Genomic DNA, 13489 nt, shown 5'->3' on the forward strand with positions numbered 1-13489 from the left:
TGTTCGTTAATGTGGTAGCAAATCAAATTAGCATCAGCAGGCAAAACAGAATGAAAGAACGTAGATTTCTAATTTACTAAACTATCCTGTGTTCTAAATGATAGTATAATAACTCATTCCAGCTATATGAGACACGAGGAAGGCACCAATGGCTGCAATGTTGGATGCCATTTGAAGATTTTTTTCCGTAAATGGATGAGTGACCATCTGGTCTAAAATCTGATAAACCTGTTATATTTAATAAGGTAACAGGGTTCATCATCTGCCTCATTATTTCCTTCACCATCAAATCTTTTTCAGAATACCGAGAGCTAAAAGTGCCAGTCATGGGATGAAAATCTACTTTGCAGTGACCACCAGCGTTCCGCAAACCTCCAGTAGTCATGAATATTCTGTTAAAGCGATACAGATAGACATATTTTTTCAATACATATCAGCAGTGTACCTGAAATGAGAAGGGGCAGCTATGCGTGTTTTGCCTGGATTAATGTAGTTATCGACCCATGAAGCCCATGTCGACAAAGCTCTGTGAAAAGCCTTATTAACATGGAGTTGAGGATGGATCTGGTCCCCTTCCTGGTAGTAATTAATCCTGTTTGTATTCAAGAATAAAAGTTGAAGACAGAAGCAAATATATGATGGATTTGAATAGGATGAGAAAGAAGCTGACCCAGCCTGTCTTGTGACGAGACCAATAATGTCCAGTGTTAAATACCAGAAAATCATCCCTTCTCCATCTCGATGACACCCTTTGTTAATCCTATCGATACGCAATTTCTGCACTGGCCTCACACCTGTTCTTGGCGCACTCTCACGAAACAAGAAACAGCTAACAAAAAATTCCACCGTACATTTGTATCCAGAAAGGAATTTCATTGATAATGATTCAAGAAAACAAGCTCCAGAAATCTGGGGAGATTTTACCTCAAACATGAAAAAATAATTCCCCCTCTTTGGTTATTTTGCGCCCATGGGTTTCATATACCTTCTTCGGATGTTTGACTGCACCCATTAATAAACAAAGAATGGATTCCCACTTATTCCTGTTTATTGAATCGCCAACAAACACTACCCTCTTTCCCCTGATTAATTCCAGCATTTTGGTTGCATTGAACCTAAAAGTTTTTGGATTTTCCTTCGGATGTCAGAACTTTCCCATTCAATCTTGAAATGCAATGTCAAAAACACCAAGTTTTATCGCGTAATGAACAATACCTAGGAATGTCACAATCTCGAGGCTGCCACCTCCATTTCATGTACTCTTTTGTCTGCCCTTCCATTATTAGCCTGACAATTGAACCCTTCGTCTATAAAGGGACAGCTCGCATGTGTATACAAGGGATAGTTTTCATCAATAACCCACTTCCCATTTGTAGTGTCACAACCTACCTCATTCTTCTCCTCAATCCTATTTCGGCTTAACGTATGTTGCCCATCAGATGGGGTATTGTTGGTTTCTCAAACCGAATTTCAAACAAAAAATCACAAGGATCACCATGATTAGTGGAGAAGATCTCATCTCCACCATAATTCAAAAAAATTTCTCAAATATTTATCTAATATATATTTCAAAGAGAAAATATCAAATCATTTTGTGATCTGTGTTCAATTAATTCAAAATTAATTGATTGAGATGAGATAAATGTATCGATATACGATTTTCCAAACAAATTGAAATTGAGCAATGACTTAAAATTCAAAAATTTGAAGTTAATAAATAAGTGTTCGATGTATATCGAAGATGGCATGGGGAACTATGGACCTATAATTTCAAGCTCCAATAAAATTGATAATAAATTAAAATCTTTAATTTACATATATTAATTTTATTAATTCCAAAGTTATTCCACTATATGAATTGCACTCTTGAAAAAATAGATATAAAATTACTTAACAAAAATGAATAGTCCATTGATATAATCACTACATGTGAATTAATCCTCCATAAATTGTCCATAATTAAAGTTAAGTAATTTCCGCTTAACATATTTAATTATATCTTTTTCCCTAAGTCCCATTGATTCTCTAATGAATAATATGTTTATGATCTAATCATAAATTGAGCGCTCTTATTATTCAAGTCCCGAATCAACACTTAAGGGAACCATTTATCTATCTTCTTTTACGAAGGAATGGATTTCGTCTTATATATTAATATTCTCAGCTATTTATTTTATTGTGTTTCCAATGTACCAAGAACTTTGACACCATATAATTTGTTTCATTACTCGATATGTCAAAAAACACAATATCATAAATAGGTGTTTATTAATTACTCAGAATTAAGATTGACTCATATATGATCATCATTGATTAATATTGAAATCTCAATTTGGTACGGAAATTTAAAAAGATTCAAAATTAATCATGCTCCAATCCTATATAATCAAATTATATAAAGTGTTTTCATAATAATCTCATTAATAATAATCCGGATAAGATCATTCTAAAATAAACTACGCTAACAATTTTAAATTAATGATCCCAACTTTAATTTCTAATTGAGGACATATTTAGATCATTATATTTTAAATATTATCCTCATGTATATAACACTTATATAGAAATATTTAAAATCACATAATAATAATCTTGGTATTTCAGATATTTATAAAGCATCAAATAACATGCATGCAAAAACAATATTGAAATATTTCTCACATGAATTAAAATCATTTGTTTTTTGGGCACAAATCCCAACAATCTCTCACTTGCTCTTAAAGCAAATGAGACATGTTTTTGAGTCTCATCCCTTCAGGATGTTGTTCAAAACTTCGAGCAGGCAATGTCTTAGTAAATGGATCAGCTACATTGTTAGCAGAAGCGATCTTTTGAACTGATACATCTCCTCTCTTGATAATGTCTCTTATCAAGTGAAACTTTCGCTCCATGTGCTTTCCTCTGCGGTGGTTTCTAGGTTCTTTGGCATTGGCCACCGCTCCACTATTATCACAATAGAGCTTGATTGGTTCATACAGGTTTGGAACAACTTCCAGATCTCTGAAGAACTCACGAAACCAAACTGCTTCTTTTGCCGCTTCACAAGCTGCTACATACTCGGCCTCCATAGTTGAATCAGCAACACAAGTTTGCTTAACCATATAACGGCACCATTTCCTAAAGTGAACACCGCACCGGAAGTAGACTTTCTAGAGTCCCTATCTGATTGGAAATCAGAATCTGTATATCCAACAGGAATTAAATCCCCAATAGAATATGCTAGCATATAGTTTCTTGTCCTTCTCAGATATTTGAGTATATGCTTCACTACTACCCAATGATCTAATCCTGGATTTGACTAATATCGACTAACCACTCCCACTGCAAAGCATATGTCAGGTCTTGTACACAACATTGCATATATGAGACTACCAACTGCTAATGCATAGGAAATCCGTCTCATTGTCTCTTCTTCTTGCGATGTTCTGGGACACTGCTCTTTTGAGAAATGAACTCCATGTCTAGAAGGCAAGTTTCCTTCCTTGGGGTTTTGCATCGCAAATCTGACAAGTACCTTGTCAATGTATGATGCTTGAGACAATGCCACAAGTTTATTTTTCCGATCTCGAATAATCTTAATCCCAAGAATGTAACTTGCTTATCCCAAATCTTTCATTTGGAATTTGCTGGCTAGCCAATTTTTTATGCTAGATAAAATTTCCACATCATTCCCAATGAGCAAAATATCATCTACATAAAGAACTAAGAAGACCACCTTTTGTCCTTTGATTTTCTTGTATACACAAGGTTCACCTATATTTTGTTGAAAACCATAAGATTTTATAGCTTCATAAAATTTTATGTTCCATGATCTAGAAGCCTGCTTAAGTCCATAAATAGATCTTTGCAGCTGGTAGACTTTCTACTCTTGGCCTTTAACTACGAAACCTTTTGGTTGTACCATATAAATGGTTTCCTCAAGACGACCGTTCAGAAAAGCCGTCTTAACGTCCATTTGCCATATCTCATAATCATAATGAGCAGCAATGGATAAGAAAACCCGAATAGATTTTAGCATGGCAACTGGAGAGAAAGTGTAATGCCCAAAAATTTAATCCTAGTAATCTGTAATTATTGATTTATAATTTGATATGATTACGAGGGGATTAACCAAGACACGATTTGAGGTAACATGTGAAAATGTATGTGCGAGGACAGTACCATCGGCGCATATGCGTGACATGAGACGCGCACATGCGCGAAATGGGCAGAGGGTCTCGCGCATATGCGCGACAGGAAGGCGCGCATATGCGCGAGCTGTGTGAAGGTTCAAACACAACTCCAGAGGGTCTCGCGCATATGCGCGAGCTGCCTAATACAGGATGCCGAGACCAGTAGGTCTCGCGCATATGCGCGAATGATGTACGCGCATATGCGCGAGACGTGGGTTGCAAAGAAGCGAGCCACTTGCCTTAATGCATGTAACGTAGATATATATATATATATATACACGCACACACACACACATGTCTCCTTAAGCCTCAGGAAAAAAGGAAATCGAAGGAAACGTTGTAAAATTTGTTTTGGAATCGTGGAGTCGCGATTGTGTACAATCCGTCCGTCCGAATTGTAATTCGACTTCAGTACTATGTTCCTATCGACGTAGGCTACAACTGGACGTAAGTTTTGTTACGTTTTGGTATCATTTGAAATTATGATGTTGTAGGAATTTGATATGATTCATATATGATGTTCTTGACATGTTAGACATCATAGAATCGAAGTCAGATTGAAAAACGGACTAATTATGGAATTGTTATGATTTTCTGATTATATTGATTTGAAATCGGACAGATTTGGATTATGACTGGATTATAGATTGTATCGGATATGAGTTATGATTTGTAATTGATGTATGTTGATATGGTATTGACGGGGATACTGAGATTGTGCCGTTATGCCTTGATTTGAATTAAATCCAGATTAATTAGATTCAGTGTTGAATTGGGAATTGAATATTGATATTATGATTCTCAATATGTCATTTCAGATTTACAGAGACAGTCTTGAGTTCAGAACTGATATTTCTGCAGCCCGAGACTACAAACGAAAGGTACAAGTCAATGTGGTACTGAGGAGATCGACTCGAGTAGGATATACTTGAGTTTTCCTAAATCACATACTTCTTATGCTTATGTATATTGATTTGACTTGATATGCTTGTGCTATGGATATATAGAAAGCAGGTATTAGTCGAGTGATCTTGTGACTGAAGTGCCTGATAGTGGTGGGATCGCCACGGGCGCATTGCACGATGTCACAAGATAGTATATTGGCGATAGTGCCACAGTCTGTGACGGTTAGGTCAAGACACCGGATGTTTGGTTATATCGAGTAAATAGAATCAGAATTTCTTCTATTACGGAATTCGATATAGGAACACCATATTTGGTTATATCGAGTAAATAGAATCAGAGTTCCTTCTATTACGGAATTCGATATAGGAACACCACATCTGGAAACCGGGATCCCTAGACTAGGATTGAGTCTAGTCTGAGTCATGGAGTCACGAATGTGATTTACGATTTTATCCTGATTATGCTTTCAGATTTTGATATATGGCATTGATATATGTTAAATGCTTGTACATCTTTTATATGATTGCATGTTCGTTGATTTACACTGGGGTTATATTCTCACCGAATTATCCGGCTGTTGTCTTGTTTGTATGTGTACATGACAACAGGTGGGACAGGATCAGGGTCCAGGAGATGAGGAGAGATCGTGATAGAGTGGAGACTTCGGACTTTGATGTATATAGGGTTTTGACACTTGATAACTAGATGTTGAACCTTAGTTGTTACTGATTTGTAGACGGTACATGACTTGTACTTTATTTTATACTGAGTTGTATATTAGTTTGATTTCACTACATTCCGCATTAAAAAGAAAAATTTTATGACCCTAATTACTTGATTAGTAAATTGATCCTGATGACGATTAAGAATTGATTAGCGTCCGGGTCCCCACAGAAAGTATCCTCATAGTCCGCTCCTTCTTTTTTGGTAAACCCTTCGCCACTAATCTAGCCTTGAAAGTCTCGACTTTCCCATCGGGCCCTCTCCTTTTCTTGTAGATCCATTTGCTACCAATAGACTTAATACCTTCAAGTTGATCTACAAGTATCTAGACCGAATTCAAGTACATAGAGTCCATTTCGAGTTTCATGGCTTCTTGCCATTTTTCTTGATCAACATAAACCATTGCCATCTTATATGTCAATGGATCATCGTCACCTCCATCAGTGACTGCAACTTGTGCTTCACCTATTTCACGATAGCGAATAGGCAATCTTATTTTCCTTTCACTATGTCGTGGTGGAGGCGGGGGCGTTGGACCTTGAGTATTGGTCTCCATCCTTTCTTTTTCAAAAAATTTTGTTGGTATGGGGCTAATCTCATCAGCCAACAACTCTTCCAGAACTACTTTACTTCTGGGTTTGAAATCTGCAATGAATTTATGCTCAAGAAAAGTATCATTTGTCGATACAAACACTTTGTTTTCAGTAGCATTATAAAACAGACCTCCTCTTGTCCCCTTGGGATAGCCTACAAAAATACACACTTCTGAGCGAGGTTCCAATTTTTCAATCTTTCCCCTTAGCACATGTGCAGGACACCCATACATGCGGATGTGTCTCAAACTAGGTTTGTGACCATTCCAAAATCTAGGGGAGTTTTAGGGTTTGACTTAGATGGAACGATATTCAAAATGTATACTGTTGTATCTAGTGCATAACCCCAAAATGAGTTAGGCAGAGAAGAATAACTTAACATTGATCTCATCATCTCGAGCAAAGTTCGATTTTTTCTTTCGGCTACACCATTTTGTTGTGGTGTTCCAGGTGCCATGAGCTGTGACAATATTCCATTTTCAATCAAGTGGTTCTTGAATTCATAATCCATTTATTCTCCTCCTTGATCTTATCGAAGAGTCTTGATTGATTTGTCGAGTTGATTTTCTACTTCAGCACGGAATTGTTTGAACTTTTCAAAAGTTTCGAACTTTCTTTGCATTAAATATGCATATCCGTATCTTGAATAGTCATCAATGAAAGTGATGAAATATTCATAACATCCTCTTGCTTTGACATTCAAAGGTCCACATACATCGGAATGTATAATATCTAGAGGTGTTTTAGCTCTTTCACCTTTTGCCAAAAATTGTATTTTGGTCATCTTTCCTTCAAGACAGGATTCACAGACCGGTAGAGTACTAAGTTTTAACTCTTTCAAAGGACCATCCTTTACTAGTCTTTCTATCCTTTCTACATTGATATGACCAAGCCTTAAATGCCACAAATATGTATCATTATTTTCATCAGAAATTTTTCTTCTCTTAGGGGTTGGTTCAGCGACTTCGAACATTCAGTTTGAAGTAAATTATGTGAAATTGGCTTAATAAAAAATAGATCATTCTCAACATAACCAGAACAAATATTCATACCATTCTTACTAATTGAAACAAAATCAATATCAAAATAAACATAAATAAATTGTTCATGCAACTTCGAAACTGAAATCAAATTGCGTTGGAAACCAGGAATAAAATAAACATTGTTCAAAATCAAATATTTATTATTCTTAAATGACAGTCGCACTGTCCCAACTGCCGTCGCTGATAATCTTTCCCCATTGCCTACTCTCATCATGAAAGCTCCCTCATCAAGATCCATGGACGACTCTAGAATCTGCAAAGAAATAAAAACATGGTTAGACGCTCCTGAATCAATTATCTAGCTTGAGAAATCATTCTCAACAAAGCATGTTTCCATGATTAGTAAATCTAATTTACTTTGTCTCTTCTTTTGTTTTAGCTCATCAAGGTATTTCTTACAGTTCCTTTTTCCAATGGCCATCCATGTTGCAATGGAAACATTTTCCATTTGGTTTGGGTTCAGCACCCTTCCAATTCTTCTTTTGAATCTTTTTCTTGCCCTTAAACTTTCCCACATTTTTCTTATTTTTATTCTTAGAAGAAGAAGCCTTTCCCACATACACATTAGCTTCGGCAACATTTTCCTTGCCATTGTTATCATCTATCAGAGATTCATAACTTTGCAGCTCATTTAGGAGTTCTGTCACATTACATGCCCTATGATTCATAACATAGTTTGTCCTAAATTGGAGAAAAGCAGGAGAAATTGTCTCTAGGATCATGCCAACTTGAGTTTTTTCATCAATGTTCGCACCATTGATATCAACATCATTGAAATGATTAATCATTTTCAACACATGCTCACGAACTGAAGAACCGTTCTTCATCTTGCAGTTCATAACTGCTTTCACAGCTTCATAGCGTGCTTGTTAAGATGGAAGTCCAAACATTTGTTGTAGAGATTCCATAATCTCTTTAGCAGTATCAAAGGCTTCATGCTTAGCTCTAAGCATTTCATTCATTGCTGCTAACAGGTAGCAACGTGCCTTGTTGTTTGCAACAATCCAATTGTTATATGCTTGTGACATAGTCCTTGAAGCATTAGCTGGAGGCACTGGAGGACAATCCTCCTTGAGGACAAAATGGTAACTTTCATTGATCAAGAGGATATTCATGTTGCTTTTCCATTTAGAAAAATTTTCACCAGTCAAAACTTGCGATGCAAGAAGAAGAATAATAGGATTTGACATATTTTCTGAAAAAGTGAGAAATATTTCAATATGCAGTTGCATAAATATCATAAAATAATTTAAAGACAAAGTAAATAGAATGCATAAAAGCACATGATAATACACAAAACATGTTACTTGAAGTCTTAAAGAATTATAATCACCACAATTAAATGCCGTCGTAGGATAGGTCAAAAATTGCTAATTATAATAAGACTTTCTCAATTAATAAATGCTATCTAAAATATCTTATATTTCTAGCATCTTTTAATTTCTTATAAATTTTAGTCAAAAAGATAATTAACTATTTTGAATGTAACCCACTGTATCAGATTTTAAAACTTAATTTAGTAACTGCCTCCGTATGGTAGGTCAAAACTAAAATACATTTTAAAATCTTATCTCATGAAAAACAACCTTGCTATTGTAATTTGTAGACACCCTCCGTAGGTAGGACATGATAAAAAAACATCTCGAAAAGTGCTACAAAAAACTCACGGTGTTCTAATGGTGGAGAACAAAGGTTAATATTGTCATATTACCCGCTCCCACTCATTATTTTACAAAAATGTATTTCATTTATAAAATAACTCTTATTTTATAATAATAGTGAATTTAAACATTTTAAACCACTAATATACAATTTATAGAATAACTCTTATTTTATAAAACTCTTAATCAATTTAAACATTTTAAATTGTCAAGTCCTTTAATTTTAAACAATTTAAAATTATAAATATTGTGTGCATCACGTAAGAGGCACCACAAGCAGTACAAGAATAATTTAAAAAATAACACGCACATGCCTTGAACAGACCAAATCAATCATCATGAATAGTAAATATATTATGCACGAGACATAGTAACCGAGATTGAAAAAACAAATCCACAATTTGTTGTATGTGTAACGTCCGAAAAATCAGTCAACGTAAACCGTATGTATGCAAAATTATTTTAATTGCTTAATTGTTTTATTTAATTGATTTTAAATGTTAGCATGATGTTTATTATATGATTAAATGTAGAATTGCATGGTTAAATGATTATATGACATGATTTAATGAAAATAAGGATTTTATCCGAATATTCGATAATAGGCAGGGAAAAGAAGACCAGAGACGACCAAGACGAGGATATGTATTTTTATTAATTAATGGCAAGACTTCCTAATATGATTAAAAATGATTTAAATTTTCTAAAAATGTTGGAGTTCGAATTATTTTACGAATCGAGCTCGATTTTTCCCGGGAAGCCGGTTTTGGGCAATCAGTGTGTTTTAAAAGATCAAAAATATTATTTTATGGAAACTAATTTATAAACTTTTATGTTTTAATTAATTAAGTGTTATTAGGCTCAATTTAATGATTTAAAGAAGGCCCAATTATCCTTAATCATGCAAGCCCAAAACCAAAGCCCATTAACTTGTGAATTAAATTATAAATAAGTATCCTAGGCTTTGAAAACACCACAACTCCTTTGTTATCAGCCGAAAATTCACCCTTGCACACACTTGCAATTTTTGAAAATAAGGAGAAGAAAAAGGCTAGGAGTTCTTCGTCGTCCGGTCGTCCAACGTCGCACCCTTGCCGAAGATCGAATAATCGAGCGTTATAAACGCAAAGACACGTTTTCTAAACCCTTTCAAACATCATACAAATCATAATATGTGTGTTTTAATTGTTTATGATTGAATAAAATAGGTATTCGATAAATTTTACGGTAAAACGTTTATACGACGTTTTTACGCTTTTATGAAAAACGTTTTTGAATCCAACGATATGCTGCCAAGGTAGGATGTTATATGATTAAAATATTACAAAACATGATAAATAATTGAGAAATAGAGCCTGGAAACCGTGGGGCAAAAGCTAATAAGAAGGTCCGTGAGTTTTTAAAAAGGTGTGTGTATGCTTGGGTGGTTCAAGTGACTCGTCGTGTTGCATGGGGGCTTGGGGCTCGACCAGGGCTTGGGGTTGGGTCCTAAGGGTCATGGTCTAGGTCTGATTTGGGTCCTAGGGCGGCTAGGGTTCGAGCTAGGGGCTGGGGAAGAGTCCACGTGAAGTGGGACTCTTCCCCTATGCGCGGCGCACAGCAGGGGCTTCGGGAGAGGGCTGCTGCTGGGGCTTGGGCGAGTAAGGTAGGTCCTATAGGGTCTAAGGATGATGGGCAAGGTCTGTGCCAGGGGTTGGAGTGGCTGGGTTAGCCGCTGGCTCGACTGGAAGGGGTTGGCGCAAGGGAAACAAGAACGCGCGCATGTGGTTTCTTGGGTACAGAAGCTTTGTGCGTGGGTTAGGGGATCGGGGCTGGTCTGGGCAAGGGTGGAGCGAGGTCCAGGGATGGTGAGGGTCGTGTGGGCTCGGTGGTGGCTCGGCTGGGAGAGTCCTAGTTGGGTTAGGAATTCTAGAGTTTGCCAAGGACACTCACACACAGCATGCAGATTTTTGGCCAAGTTCCAGGGGTGATTGGGTGAGCTAGGGGCTGGTTCTTTGGGCTGGGCTTGGTCAGGAGCGTCCCTAGGTGGGTTGGCTAGGATTTGGCTCAAGGTGGCTCGGGCGTGGCTCGAGTATTTTGGGAGATGGCTCGATGGTTTCGATTAAGTGTCAATATTTCGAATTTTAGAACAAAAAATTGAATCCATGGGTCCACGGGTGTGGATCATAACTTGGAAGAGTAGAATAAATATTAAAAATTCTATGTTTAAAATTTGAGATCAAAATAACGAGTTTCGGAATTTTCCGGGATTTAATCGCCGCACAAAACGTTAATTAACGAATTAATTGAAACACATAGTTTTATGCTTTATAAAATTATGGAAAATTAGGTTTAAGCTTAAATAATTATTAAAAGCCTAAGTTTTAAATTTGGGAATTTTATAGTAAGGTTTGGTTTAATTCGGGATTAAAACGCGTTAATAAGTCTTATTTAAAGATTAAATTAAAAGGCATCGATTTAAGCCAAATAAAATTATGAGAAAATTCATGTAAGCTTAATTAATTATTTAGAATAACACCATGTCTTTAAAAGTGAGAAAAAGATAAATTTGAGAATTTTTACGTCTAGGGGCAAAACGGTCTTTTTACACTTAGGAAAATACTAAAACGCTTGGCAGCGTCCCGAAGGATCATAATGCTTGTAAAAAGATATTTTATGATTTATTATGATGATTTTGATGATAATATGTATTTTTACGATTTATGGTAAAGCTGTGCAAATTATATTGTCAAAAATGTTATTTTTGGAAAGCTGTCTTATTTTATGATTTTTAAAGAAAAAGAAAAATATTTTGAGGGATGTGAATTGACTGTGACAAAAGATATGATATATGATTTGTGGGGGATCCGTTTATGTTGAGGACGGTGAACCACCAGGGCTTGGCCAGGGCCTGTGCGTGACTTGGTTTAAAACCCATGAGGAAACCCTAGGTTCATCAAGCTAACCAAGCACTGCCCTCACGCTACTGTCCAGACATCGTTTCGTGCCTAAACGACACTTTTTCTAGCCCTTTAACATTTTATATTGGTAGTGTACCCGTTGGAATTCATATCACGTTTATATATGCATAGAATCATCAAAAATTTGGAAATAATAATCAAAACGTTAAGCGATTTGTACTCAAAAATATTTTCATGCTAAAACACTTAAATCATGCATAATATGATTTGAATGGTGCCAAAGAAAGGTTTAGTAGCGTGCCTTTGTGTCTAAAATGCTCGAATATTAGATCGTTGGCGTGGGTTGCGAAGGGGGACGAACGGGAGACGAACGACCTTTGAATTATGCTCCCAAATTCTCGAAAATTTCAGTGTGCTTTTGAACGGCTGCTATGAGTCTTTTAGGACCCTTGTTTGCTTTTTAATTTTCGAAAATTAGTTGTTGAAAAGTTAGGGTTTTAGGCTTTTAAGTTTAGGAATAATTAAGCCCAATAATCTTAGGTAAATTAGGCTCATTAAGACCTATTTAATTGTAAAATAAAATTTTACAAAAATTTGTTTTCAAAAATTATAATTTTTGGGCTTTAAAAGTAATTCGTTTGGCTAAAATTGACTTTTCAGATAAAATCGAGCTTGTCTCGTAAAATAATTTGGACTCCAGTATTTTTAAAAAAATTTAATCATATTTTATCATATTATTGAGCTTTAAAAACATTTAACGAAAAATATTTTTATCTTGGTCGTCTTCGGTCTCTTTTCTTCAGCCTATTATCGAATGTTCGGAAAAAATCTTTAATTTCCACGAAATCATGTAATCAAATCTTCAATCATATAATATGCATCATTTAAGCATTTAAAATCAATTAAATAAAATAATTAAGCAATTTAAATAATTTGTATGCATGTGATTTACGTGAACTGATTTTTCGGGCGTCACAGTAACTCATTTAAGCACATAACATCATAAAGCATTCCCTCATCATAAATCATTTTAGTGAATTTTGATCCTTGAAAGTGACTATCTTTTATCCTTTTTTCTTTATCCTCTGTTCGATTGATCAATCTTATACACCAAGTACTTGGGGAGTCAGCAACTCTCGTCATAGGGCCGTGGCCAAAAAATAAGTTCACCACCCATTCTTGAGAAAGATCCCCCCACAAATCCTCTGTGTCATAGTCAATTCACATTCTTCAAAATATTTTTCTCTTTCTTTTTTATTTATAAAATATCTTATCCTCCAAAATCATAAAATAAGCATTTTCGAGAAAATCACTCAACTGTAGCATTTATCGTAAAAATATCATAAATTCACCAGAAACATTTTAAAAATCATATAACATGTGTTATGACACATCAGGAGACTTCCAGGACGTTTGAACTACCCGGGGACATAAAATGATCATTTTACCCTTGGACCCCGAACTTCCCGGTTTTAACTTTTTCCTACGTTT

At 35.6% G+C, this 13489-nt stretch overlaps 1 protein-coding gene and 1 pseudogene across 1 annotated transcript; both read right to left on the minus strand.

Annotated features, from left to right (window-relative positions):
- Nucleotides 1-88: 88 nt before the first annotated feature.
- LOC142554588 (protein trichome birefringence-like 6) lies at nucleotides 89-3101 on the minus strand (annotated as a pseudogene).
- A 5205-nt stretch (nucleotides 3102-8306) lies between these two features.
- Nucleotides 8307-8627, minus strand: LOC142554589 (uncharacterized). The gene has a single exon (XM_075665251.1). It carries the CDS (start codon nucleotides 8625-8627, stop codon nucleotides 8307-8309), a length of 321 nt encoding a protein of 106 aa, XP_075521366.1.
- Between the last annotated feature and the right edge of the window lie 4862 nt (nucleotides 8628-13489).

This window comes from Primulina tabacum, chromosome 8 (assembly GCF_025594145.1).
Source record: "Primulina tabacum isolate GXHZ01 chromosome 8, ASM2559414v2, whole genome shotgun sequence".
Lineage (NCBI taxonomy): Eukaryota > Viridiplantae > Streptophyta > Magnoliopsida > Lamiales > Gesneriaceae > Primulina > Primulina tabacum.